The 13,639-nt window shown below is 41.0% G+C and overlaps 1 protein-coding gene across 2 annotated transcripts; it reads right to left on the reverse strand.

Annotated features, from left to right (window-relative positions):
• Nucleotides 1-849: 849 nt before the first annotated feature.
• si:dkey-98f17.5 (uncharacterized protein LOC569123 homolog) lies at nucleotides 850-13,321 on the reverse strand. Of its 2 annotated transcripts, none has more exons than XM_040154866.1 (13): nucleotides 13,150-13,321; nucleotides 11,072-11,183; nucleotides 9,485-9,578; nucleotides 8,653-8,707; nucleotides 5,406-5,546; nucleotides 5,138-5,298; nucleotides 4,944-5,042; nucleotides 4,148-4,293; nucleotides 3,791-3,872; nucleotides 3,531-3,643; nucleotides 2,877-2,964; nucleotides 2,449-2,508; nucleotides 850-2,291 (listed from the first exon to the last, which is right to left on the reverse strand). In XM_040154866.1, exons 1-12 carry the CDS (start codon nucleotides 13,259-13,261, stop codon nucleotides 2,455-2,457), a joined length of 1,257 nt encoding a protein of 418 aa, XP_040010800.1. In that variant the 5' UTR covers nucleotides 13,262-13,321; the 3' UTR covers nucleotides 850-2,291; nucleotides 2,449-2,454. The 2 variants fall into 2 exon arrangements, with proteins under 2 accessions (XP_040010800.1, XP_040010799.1); XM_040154865.1 differs by having other exon boundaries at nucleotides 3,791-3,962; nucleotides 13,150-13,320.
• Nucleotides 13,322-13,639: the final 318 nt, after the last annotated feature.

Here is a 13,639-nt window from a genome sequence, read left to right on the forward strand (position 1 = left end):
GCCCCAAAACGAGATTTTTCAATGTAGATGCATCAGCAAACAACGCTTAAATTTGCAATAAGACAAACTGCACAATAAATTCAGCAGAACCCTGAAAGCAGCTTTAACTAATTCACTAACTACCACACACACGCACGCACGCACACACACACACACACACACGCATGCGCACGTACACATGCAGTTTTAATTTGTGATAAAGTACAATGTTTAGGATTAAAACGTACCTCTTCTTATTGGTTGCCTTGCTAGTAGACTGCACAAATGATATTTAATCATACTTTGATTATACACTAGTGCTCGCACAATAGATTCATGTATTTTCTAACAAACAGATATCACTGTTTTAGACAAATCCAATAGCAGCTTAAGGTTAACTTTGATTGCCGTCACCTCTATAGGGACATTACTTGTTACTAACTCAGGGAACTGAGGTTTGTGGCCTGGGCTTACTGGGGTTACTGGTCCTTTTGTGAGCAGAAATGAAATTGTTACTTTAATATATTTTTCCCGGTTATTGTAATTTCACTGGCTCTCTCATTTTCATTCAGAAATGCTTGTAATGTGCTTAGGGATTTAAAGCAGATGCTTGATTACATCCTGGTGTGCTGACGATCCCAAAATACTTGAGCCCTGACACAGCATTTTAAAAAGCATTGTTCTTCCTACAGAGAAGCCCGGAATGGCATTTTTATTACTAAAACTTTGAAATAAAAGTCTTCCAACAATAACCTCTCACTGCTTTATAAAATCATTCAATCTCCACGTTACTGCCTCTGTTGTTTGTGTGTTTTTGACTTTATTGTCCAGGAAAACAGAAAATAGTCATCAGAGTAAATGTTAGTAGAAAATGTTTAATCATTTTCAAGGAAGTGACAGAGCATAGTTTTCAGATTTCATTCTTTGAGTCACATTAACTAAAAAAAGTTTCTAAACAAGTCTGTTGAGTCCAGGTGTCAGTCAATAAATATCATTTTAAGAACAGATAAATTCACACACAATTTTCACAAATTTATAAATGAAATATCTCATAAAACATGAATTCCCAAATGAGGAGGATACCTGGGGGGCATCTAACACACACATACAAATTGACATTGTTTACAATAAAATTTTTATTATATTATTATATAATACAATAATAACAAGCACCCTGTAGAGGTTATTCAACATTTTTTTGGGTATAAAGTAGGGAGGCCTCGATCAACTTTTCCTCTCCCGATACTGATACCTCAACTCAGGGTCCCTGCCGACACGGTTCACCGATCCAAGTGCTCTTTTTTTTCCCCCAAAATTTGAAAAGCCGACGGGCCGCCATTACTGAATGAATTTAAGACATAATGAAAAAACTGACAGAGTTTTCTTTCTGACAAAGAAAACTGTGGCTCAGTCATGCCATTGCCGATACCCCATCCACTTAAAAAGGTGAGTATCAGTCGGCCTTGGTACAGATCTGGTATATTGGATCGGTGCATCCCTTGTACAAAGCAACTCAAAACAACCTGTTGAGAATAATGAATGTATCTACAAACACTGCAGTGAAGGCATTAAACGGTGTATGTCGTCATAAAACAAGTTCAGTGGATCTACAGACAACACGAAGGGTTCAGTGCTCATTAACACAACTAGGAGATACACATCAGTGCAGTGACAGACTTCACTGGTCACCAGTTTTTTATTGCAGCGTTGTAGAACTTAAAGCACCAGTCTTGATTGCGGTTTATGTAAATACACTCACATGACGAAGATGGCTATACAAATCACACAACAAAATTGTCCAAATGTAGGACAGACTCTTTGGAGGCAGGAGAAAGCTTGCAACCTTAAGTCTTATTGGCTGTATAAAAATGTCTGATCAAATGTCCGACTATAATGCCCAAGTGTTATTGCAGCATTGGTTATTGTAGTTATTGCTAACAGGCAGAATGAAAACACATTCTGGTAACATGACAGACTTCAGGACGGTGCGGTTACATTTCTGGACCATGACTACATGAGAACAGTGAGATAGACTTTAAACAGGACATTACAGAAACATGCTTGTCGGTAAAAGCAGCTGCAAGTTACTCATGAAGAAAAGTCAATTTGTAAACACTTAGCTTATTTCTAACATCATTTGTGTACTACAAAATTTTTAAAATCTATTTTCACATTATGAAATTTGTTTTCCTCAAACAACTACAATCACAGTTTCTCCTGAACTCAATGACAGAGGCACTTGTTCGTTTATCAACTCTTGAGATGATAATGTTGGTGGTGATCTCGGTGACATTAGAGGTTACACCTGCCGACTGACAAAACAGAAAATCCTGATTATTTGGTGCATGATCATCTGTTTAGAAAGTCCCACTGATTCCACTGAAAAATCCCAAATGATGCTTAGCTGAGCCACTTTTAAAAACTTGTAGCAATATGCCAAGAAACGTGTTTAAACTGTCTTCAGCTTACCTGAGGTCAGAACTCATATTCTGCTGCACACTGCTCAAGGTACCATTCATACAATTTACTCTGTGGAGAAAAATTAACGGCGTGAGAGTCGCATTTCTGATGTTTCAAATTTAACAAATGAAAATGCTCATTTAAACCGACATTTTTGTTTAGCCACTTGAGAGCAGCAGAAAAAGATGAAAACATAACACTGATGTATTAACTCCTTGGATGTGGCAAAGTGTTGGTAGTAAGCAGTTACCATTAAAGTTGTGGGTCTTGGATAGAAAACTGAACTGAAAGAGGATAAAAAGCTCCATAGAGCTGAGCGAGTGTGGCACCTTCTGCATTACATATAGCAATTTGACCCCTTGGTAATAAATAACTATCCATTACTGCAGCTTTAATGTTTGTACTATTTAAATGAATAAACAAAATAAGAATCTAACCTTCTTGGTTTTGACAATATCCAGGATATAATCACTGTACTCTGCCAACGTCCTCTTCTCCTTCTTCGTCAGAGTCTTAATCCCTTGGCTGAGAATGACGAACATCACGACAATGTTTAATCAGAATTTCAATAATCACTTCCTCTGTGTGTGTGTGTGTGTGTGTGTGTGCATAAATGTGCATGAGAGTATGTTTGATGTGCATCTGCATTATTATAGAACACACACGCTCCTTGGCAAAACAGAAAAAGCTCGACTTTATTTAGACATTTCTTTGAGAGTTAAGGTTATTCATGGTAAGGGTTTCATTTTAAGTTACCTGGTTCCCATATGGACCAAATGGGAATGTGCGCACATGTAGGCTCATCACTTATTTTCTTTATCGTTTAATTGCTAATTATTTTCTCAATTCATTTTTTTCTTCTACAAAAACATTAGAAAATAGTGAACAATGTCCATTAGAACCTCATAAAACCCCAAGATGACGTCTTTAAATGTATTTTTTTGTGCAAGCAACAGTCCAAAACACAAAGAGATTCAGTTTACACTGATATTAAACACAGAAAGGCAGAAAATAATAATTAATGGATTATTTGAAGATTAGTTTCATCTCTACATGTGTGTAAGTGTGTATTGTATACCTGTAACACTTACCGTGCAAAATGCTTCGATAGGAAAAGCAGGAGGGAGCAAAAAGCCCCCAGAATGATCACAAACACTACTTGTCCGTCTTCTGGTGTCCAGTCCCATAAAAACATTACTACTCCCTGTGAGACACAACGTATAGACAGTCAGAGAAGCAAGTACACAACTAGTGAGTAAAAATATTGAATAAAATAATATTTTGTTGCAATGTTATTTGTCCTAGCGGCTGTCACTTTCTTCAAAGCTGTGAAGATTTCACTTGGACTTACTGAGATGACAGTGAGGGTCCAACCCAGGCTTTCACCCAACAGCTCATCCAGCTGCTCTTTGGAGAAGGTGTTCACAATTAAACTAAGGATGAAGAGGACAGGAAGGAAAAAGCCCAGAGCCCCACACAAGAGGGAGTGAAGAAGGACACTTTTTCTGTAAGTCACGTCAGCCCTGCATGTTCACACAGAGGAAATCTGGGTTTAATATCACATTTACAGCACCATATAATATCTGGTGACTATTATCTCCTCCGTACACATGAGGTGGTTTATTTGCTCATTTTGCATCAGGGTAAATTAGCTTCAGCAATAATTCAAACACAGTATCATGGTGTGCTGTAGGTTGAGAAGTCAAACCTGTCCTGCTCTAGTCTGCTGCTGATGGTGGAACAAATAAGGTCACAGTCTTTCTCCAGCTGATCCAAAGTCTTCTGAACAGCCTGGTTGATGGTCTTCTCGATGGTCTGACAAACCCCATCGATCTGGTTCACACATCTGCTCGGCTAAACAAGACAAAGGCTCATAAGTGCCTCAGTTTGGGAATGAATGCACAGACATATCGTGCGTCTTAAAAAGGGAGGGTCTTGAAAGTTCCACGAAAAATCCTGAGGGTATTTGGACTGACAACCATGTGCACTTAGCAGGAAGTGTAGATGCATTCGCTCAGCGAAAATTAATTGGAGTTCGGGAGGGATCCACAAATCTAACATGCGGATTGCAACTATGTGGTTGTAGATCACAAGATGGTGCAGCAATAACTCAGTAATGGCTGATCAAAGGCCATGGTTTACAACCGCTGACCCCCCCCCCCAAGAGTGGATGACACTCTCAGTCATCATATTGCAAAATGAATCATCCTCAGCCATCAAGAGCCACCAGGAAACCTGGAGTGGAGAATTTATATTCAAGGATAATCAATGGCTGCTCAACCCCAAGGATGGCAGAGAGCTTTAAACACATCTGATATCTGAGGAAAACACTCCTGAAAAGGACAAGAAACAGCTCTACAAGTGTCAGATGGGTATTGTTTTTATCGGCTTGTAAAACTGGAGGTAAAAACTAAAAGCATGAAAACTTCAATTGGAATTGCTTCAGTTTTATATAAACTACATGCTGAAAAAATAACCAGTATCAAAACACACAGTTTATTTACCTTCTGTGGGTTGGGGATGTATATAGTCGGCATCTCAAAACCACATTTGTTGAGACCTGGACGACGACAGAGTTCCTGGACTATCTGCATCATCACCCTCTGGTGAAAAAAAAAAAAAAATCTGGTTACTTCTGCAGGTTTAACTCGACAAATCAATCAAAATATATAAAAATGTATTTATCAAGTGAACTTACCTGTCTGTCTGTTTCCTTCCCAGCTTCATCTGCCTTGCTGAGGTAAAACAACAGCTTGTCTCCACATTTCTCACTCAGCTTCTCCACGATGTTGAGTGTGCGTTTGCACAGTGCTTGGCCCATCGGGTCGAAGAACACAAATATCAAGTCAGCCTGTTCTCCTGCACAGGAAAAAAAAAAAAAAAAAAAAAAAAAAACTTCCATTAGAGAAACACAACAACTTGGTCCATCAGCACTAGCGGGACAACTCGAAGCTGTCAAGACATACCCAACCAGGTGATGGCGTTGTTGACATTGAAAGGGTAGATCATGTCCCCATCCACCAAACCCGGAGTGTCCACAAATGTCACCAGGCTGAACTTCTTCTGCTTGGAGGTGGAGATCTCAGCAGACAGGTAGTCCATAACGCCTGGAATATACAGATGCTGTGTGTGTACAGGTGCTTACTTCAGGATAAAGCCTTTGTATCAAAGATGCTGAATAAAAAGTTGAGTCCCTGCAAGAAGCTTTTACCTCTAATGGATTTATTATTATGTGCAACTGGAAGCCGCAGTAACGTCAATACTTGGAGACCCGAGGGAAGCCAGTGACATTAAAGATCAAGAACTCAACTTTATTTGCTTTCACCTTTATAAGAATTGCGCATTTGTAATCAAACTGCAAAAATGGTCCTGGTAAAGACATTAGTTGTGAACATGCATGAAGACAAATCTGTAGTTGGGATGACCACCAGCTGCTGCGGCCACACCTTCACAGATCAAATTTCAACTTTAACACGTGAAAACTTTTGTTATGTCTCAGTTTTCTCATCGTCCCCTCTGCAGAGAGATCTGTTGTCATGGTTACACACAACAGCTCTTCAACTGGCAGCTTTAGCGTGGGGCGTAAGACATAAAGCTAGCCAGTGAAGAACGACTGTGAGGCAACGCACTGAGAGGTTACGACAGTCCGCCACACATGAGCCCGAGCCCGAGCCCGAACGCCCCCCAAACCCCAGCTCTGTGCACCACTATTGAGACATACCCCCACTATTGAGTAAATAAACCCCACCCACCACCCCATTCTCCCTCTATGCGCACACACACGCGCGCACACACACACGCAGAGGCCTGTGATGACACTGTGGTTGTTTCATAGGAAGAGGCAGGTGTTAACAGCCAGCACAAATCACATCCTTGTGCTGCAACGTGCAGGGACACTGCTGCTGTGACACATTAGCATTTCCTTATGTTACTCTTACATCAGCATGGCCACAATATCAATACAGCTGCTTCCTATCACGTCTTAAGAAAAAAAAAAAGTATATATATATATATATATATATATATATATGCGCAGATATCATCAAGTAGCTTCACATTTCTACAAGTCTGCTGGTCTATAATTCAGTTAGTCAGGGTTGGTCAAAAAAATACACATGCATGCATCTTTGCATTTCTAAAAAGACCAAAAAAAATTATGGAAGTCTATTTAAGAATAAATGAATCAAATAGCCTTGATACAGACATATTCATCCACACTAATTGAACAAAGTCAACTGAGTCTCCTGAAAGGTGAAAAGGAAACAGGAGCGATACTCGCCGATGGGTGCTAAGTTCCTCAAGTGACTGTAACTGAGAAGGCTACACTGGAGATCCTGTTCAAGAGGAAAAGGGCAAAGGCTGCAATAATGCTGCATCGACCAAGGCTCAAAACGAAGTTGTTGGACTAAACCGGTCAAAACCAAATGAAAATGGGTAAAGAACACAGCCAGTCTCTTGACAACAGGTGGATAAGATAAAGACAAAATAACACAGTTAAATGTCCTCTATGCAAGTCTATAATATTATTAAGTATCTCCAAGCATATCCCGAACGAAACCGAACTGCATGATAAGCAGCAGCTCCCACATAAGGATATACGGTGCTTTTCTGATGAGTCATCCTCAGTCGCTGTGACAGGTAAACAAATGCCTGATATAGTATATTTCCAGAGTCGGCGATGAAGTTCAAATAAAAGCCTTCTTGTTTTTCAGCAGCAGATCGTTGGTATTGCGAGGCTCGGGCCTGCAGAGTGGAGCTGTTGCTGTGTCGGAGCCTGGGCTGTGTCGTCTCTAATGGCTGTGACATTTCTCAGCAGCTCCTCCTGGCTCCACTGCACTGCTGTCGATGGGGCGTGTGACTCACACGCCATACCGTGAGCGCTCTGGTCCGCACCCAGTGAACCCTCACTCTCATATACACTGACAAACTATACCCCCCCCCCCCCCCCCCCACAATGACGCTCCCACTCAGACAGCAGGCGCAGCCAGACTTTCCGCACGACCACCTCAACATCCAGAGGCTCCAGACCAATGCTGACGCAAAGAGATGTGAGACCAATTCTCTTAAAACAATATGCCACTAAATACATCTCTTTTTTCTATGTGAGAGTGATCTCAACTCTAAGAAAAAAATGGCACATGTGATAAGAGGCAAACAGGAGTCTGGTCTGATTTATAAACTAACTTCATACGTCGAGGCTATGACTCAGTGTTGAGTCATCAAGGTGAAGCACCCAAACTCGATCTCAAATCACAAAAGACAAGCCTGTCCTGTGATAGCGGGAAGCACATACATAAATCGTGGTTACACCTCGTGAGCACCGCACAGTATTAAACAGACAGGATTTCTGTTGATGTTATGAATGAAATAGAGTTTTAAATTGAGTTTGCTTTATCTTAAATACCAAAACTCCCATCTTTGAAACTTTTAAGCTGAGTCTGTAACGTACACTTACGGGAGCAGCTTCCAGAAGGAAATATTCATGGGCCACACAGCCGAGCACTATCTTAAACCTCAAAGGAAACAATCTCTGTCTGCAGCTCATGATTATATTCATCTCCTGTTCACTAGTCCTGTAGTGCTGTTGAACTAATGCTGCATCCCCCTGCTGTTCCAGCAAATCTTAACTCTTTACCCTTTCATTGCACCCCCTATGTTTTTCATCATGATGCAAACAGAAAAAAAAAAAAAAAAAAACATCAATAGAAACCACAACCATGTGCTCTTCTTTAGCGCAAACCCCACAGAAGTGATCACATTAAATTCAGCTTGTAGACAAGTTAATGAGACTGTGTTGTGCCCTAAGACTGCAGAGCTGATTTTATCCTTGTAATAAAAGGAGTTTCAATATCAAAGGGAGGAAGATGCAAAGCCACTAGATTTAGTGATTAATCTCACAAGGAACACATAAGAAATATACTAGAGTCTTCTATTATGTGAGATCTTTAGAGTTGTCTCCGTTGTGTGATGCATCACATTAGGAGCTGTGCAAAATCTGCATGAATACAACAGATCTAGACATAATGATTAATGATGCAATGTAAAAATGGAGTACAGGATGAGTACAGTAGAGAGACCTGGCTTTTCTCATAGCAACAATACCACTGCATGTTAAGTACAAGCACTGCAAATAGTGTAAGTAGTGCACTGTTCAGAAACCCATTACGAGTTTCTGATGCTAGAGAGCAAAGAGAAACGAGAGAAAAGACTTACCTTTGAACTCAAGGAGGGGTCGAAAATGCGGGTAGAGATGTAGTGTTGCATTCCCCTGTGAGAAAGGAAAAAAGACAATGTGAGAAAGAACCTGATGAGACAAATTTTAATTGGCAGTTCTCCCCAACCCTCTAAAACAAAGTCCTCCCTCTTCTTAGTACTTCACACTCAGTCTTGTGCTGCAGCTCAGTACGCCCGCTTTAAGCTCTTCCTGTACATAGGAGATAATCCTTTTACTCTGCAGTCCTGCACTGCAAATATATTATTCATCTTCATCACCTTCACCACGCCAGGATATGAACAGAGAGGCAGAGGCATAGGATGAGAGAGGATGGAGAGACAGGTGTCTTCCGAGCCTGTTTATTTATTACAATTGTTTGCTGCACATTAGCCTTTGTGTGTATGGTGTGGGTCTACACAAAAAAGCCCCTTACTGGAGCAGCATACAGAATGAGAAATCACCACTGCCTGAGGGAGTACTTCCATACACCCTGACACTCGAACGTATCGCATCATCAACCATTATGACTGGCTGCAGCTTTAGTTCCCATTACTGAAGTTAAATATTCAAAAATCCCTCATGCACAAACCTGAGAAGTGCTGTCTGAATATGAAATACTGTTAGTTTACTAACACTGATAAGATTTGCTTGAAAGCAGTAAAACGGAGCATGCAACACCAAGCTGGTCGTGGGAGGTAGCTATCAAGGTTCTCTTTTCAAGCGTTAGCTGGGTCTTCTATATAGGGCTTTTCATCAGATCTCACACACACCGTATACCAAGTCCTTATGTAACAGTGCTGGAAATGTCGGCTTTTTGCATGCCGTTCTTACCGTCAATGATTCTCTTTTGCGACCACTTGTGATGAATGTAAACCCCTGTGTTTCAATGGCGACGCCTGTTTTCTGTATGTGCTCTTCAACATACCTAAATGACAGAAACGGGCATCGCATGCGTCAACAACATTTTTTTATCTTTAACACTGCATTTATTAGCACACCGGATCTTAAGCAGCTATCAGTTATTTTCAGTATTGGGTTAGCCATTCATTATTTTAACAACCAATCATTAATTGTTTAGTTTTAATTGTCAGAAAATAGTGAAATACACCCTTCATTACTCCTCAGTGCACAAAGTGACATCTTTCTATTGCTTATTTTGTCTGAAAGACATTCACTTTACAATGATGAAAAGCAGGGAAAAGCAACAAATCCTCACATTTGACAGGTTCAAACAAGTCAGTGTTTTTCCCTTGATAAATGACTATAACCATTAATCAATTATCCAATTGTGGTCAATTAATTTTCTGTCTATCAACTAATCAATTAGTTGTTTAATCATTTCATCACACATTCAAATAAACTAGATTGCTGCCTGTGCAAAAGGCCAGTTTGCAAACCTGTGATCACCGGTGTTTTGCCGAATAAACACCTCAGGAGGCTAAACAATAAACAGCACACTGTGACATGGATAAACCTATTTAAAATGTACAGACAGCCAGATAAAACAGCCTTGTATACGCTCTTCTTCTCAAATCCAACAGTTCTCAGTGTTACTGATAAATGAGAACTATTAAGATTAACATCTGTAACATCTCCATAAAATGAGAGTATAACAGGCTGTTTTATCTTACACAAATTTTACAGATCATAAATTAATCACAACAGTGAAAACTGGCTCTTCCTCACCAGGAGCATCCCTATTATTTCCCCAACCAGCAAGTGCTGCAATGGTCAATTTGGTGGTGAAACCAACTGAACAACAGCTGTGGAAATAACTTGTCCGGTATTTCCATTTCTGTTCACTCTGACCCCTAAACACAGCCCGCACAGCTTCATGCTAAAAACACCTTCAGACCCCCGGTAGCTCTCTCCCAACTCTAAAATATGTGAGGCCAGTGACTGTTGATTGACAGCTGTGCTACTTATGGAGGTGGTTCAAAACACATTGCTGCATTAGCTGAGGGTGACATTTCAACTGCAGCAGACAGTTTTTCAACGCTTCCAACAAAAACACTAGGGCTGTGCGATAAAACTATTTTCCAATATTTCTATGTTGTATAAGGCCATTGTGGGCAGTGTTGCTATCAGTTAGAAGTCAAGGACTCAATCAGTAAAAAAAAGAAAGAATAAAACTAGTGAAGTAAGGTATTTATTTTCTCCTCTTTTGATTTTCTGTAGCTCGACTCTGCGAGAAGTTTTTCCTTCCCTGTCAACTTTGTAAATCCTACCAATAAACTCCTCCTGAGGCAAAACTGCTGAACTGCCAGAAACCACAACGCACTTTTTAAAAGTCATGTGTGATGATCATACTAAGGTCACCAAACTCTCATTCACACATTTAGCAGAGCATGTGATGGTCAGGCTGCCTGGCCCAGCTGAGTGGCAGTGCAGATCAAATTTAAAAATAGGATGTATTACCAGTTAATGAAGGAGCTCTTCCCTGCAGAGTGGTTACCCATTATCATCACAATGATTTTCTTTCTGGGAGGCAGGAGCTGGACTCCAAGGCTGCTGGCAATCTTCACCAGGCCTGAGGAAACACACATACAGATGTACACATGCAGTAAGCAGGGCATGTAGGGATTTAAGTGGCGTCATCACAATGTAACACTATAAACTTGTCTCAAAATGTAATAAATAAGTAAAGGCAACACTTTGTTTTTACAATTCATTTCAAACCATCTCCACAGAGGCTCCCTAGAGATAACTTGGTAATTTGGTGAAATGTACAGGGGAAACGGAGAGAGCGTTCCACTGATACACTTCCAGTTAATGAATTCTAATTAGTTGCTCTTGTAACTTTAAGTCTTCTAGTCAGTGCGGAGCTGTTTCACTGAGCATGCAAAAATGTCAGATTTGTCTACAGGCAAGCACAGAATTGAATGTATGATGAATAAAGTTTCTAATAGTAGTAATTACCTGGGTTACAATGAAGTTTTTTCTTTCAAACAAATCAGGGCTAAAACAATTAGCTGATAATAACTGACAGAAATAATTCACAGTTACTTTTATAATGGATTTATCATTTCAATCATTCTTAAAAAATAGTGAGAAAAATGATAAACATCATCTGGTTCCAGGCTGACAAATTTCTTTGTCAGTTATCATTGTGAACTGAATGTCTTTGAGCTTTGGACTGTTGGTCGGACAAAAAGAGACATTTGAAAATGTCACCTTGGCCTCTGGGAAGTTGGAATGGGCATTTTTTCACTATTGACATTTCATAGGCTAACAATCATCTGATTAATCAAAAAAATAACCTGCAGATTATTCATAAAGGAAAACTATTATTTGCAGCTCTAAAACAAATTAATTTTAACCAATGGTAAATTACCACATTACTTAGTTTCTTCCATGAAACCTCCAAGGAAACTATTAGGAGATGACGAACACATAAAAATGAAGTGTTAAAAGTGGATAAAGTATTAGAAGTGGAGCTCAGGAGAGAAAGTTCAAATGTACTCCCAACTTTTACTCTGTCTGTTTAACAATCCCTCAGTATTTCCTAGGGATCCAGAAAAATCTATTGTTGAGAGGCCAGTTTCTGTCTCATCTGTTGCAGTAGAGTTCGGTATTATACTGGAACAACTAAGACAGGACACATGATAAGGCCCCTCCTTGAAGTGCTGTAAGAGCAAAGTCTGCACGCACATAGCGATCAAGTGAGCGACACAGTATCATGGATGGATTGCTGAGGCACAGGTCCTGGTGCCCAAGGGGTAAGGGGGTCTCTGCGCAGGCGCCTCTGTTTGACTTTTAACATTTCTTCTTGGAAAGTCAATCAAACAACTACGGAAAGACGCAACGTGACTACAAGGAAAAAGTCATGCAAACAAAACAACCACAAAGAGACTCAAAAGACCACAGACTACTCAAAACAACTACAAAGACATGCGAAAAGCCTAGAGGGAGATGCTAAACAACTACAGACAGACTGAAAATGACAACAAAAAAAAAAAGACAAAAAAACGAGCACAGCTTTCAGTCTGGGGGTCTTGCTCCCATCTTGGAGGGGTAGGTGACCCTTTACTTGTCTGTGCTCAGGGGCCCACTCTCTCATAATCCCTCAATGCACAGCAGAACAGATTTTTTGTTGAGGACAATTTAGCATCATTTTTGAACCACTACTTTAGACAGCTAGATGTATGCGCTTCTCTCACACACACACACACACACACACACACACACACACACACACACACACACACACACACACACACACACACACACACACACACACACACACACACACACACACACACCAGTGTTCAATGTCATGTGTTTGACACCGACAGACAGCTGCTGCACACCACCGCCGTCTCCATACATTAAACGAGCAGCATTTCACTGTAGCGTTCACCACTAACTTCAGCCTGAGTCCCGCTAGAGCACCACTAAGTTACATAACATCACAACTATGTGTGTTTGTCTCTGCTTCGTGGTCCCGACTCGGCTGTGTCGCGGACTCGTGCGGATCCGGGTCACTGCCTGTTTACCGTTTTCGCTGTCGACGTACAGACTGTGGCACTCTTTCAGTATCCTCTCGCTGGGTGTGGTGATCGCAGACTCCAGAGGGTTTGCCACCGACCGGGGCTTCCTGGCCGCCATCGTGGACGCGTCCGCCAAGACGCCTCTCGGCTGTTTCCTAAACCACCCGGGGAAGAGTTTCGGGGTTGCACAGGACCCGCTCCCGTGCGGATGACGCGCCCCCCTGCGGTCAAAGTTTGGCAGGACACCGCGGACAGATGCATCGCGATCGTCAGGCCATCTGCCTGCTCCTCCACCCTCAAGCCACGACCCAGCAGGGGTTTCTACTTCCAATCGTGAAAAAATGGCAGTCGAGCAAGTGGACCTGACCCTTGGACCCACAATAAAAATACACCAAATGCCGACTTTAACCAGATTATTCCTCTTCTAGCCAGCTACAGTTGTGGAAGAAGTAGTCAGATCCTTACTCAAGGAAAAGTAGCAAGTCCACAATGTAAA

The sequence above is a fragment of the Xiphias gladius genome, chromosome 19, assembly GCF_016859285.1.
Source record: "Xiphias gladius isolate SHS-SW01 ecotype Sanya breed wild chromosome 19, ASM1685928v1, whole genome shotgun sequence".
NCBI classification, from domain to species: Eukaryota; Metazoa; Chordata; class Actinopteri; order Istiophoriformes; family Xiphiidae; genus Xiphias; species Xiphias gladius.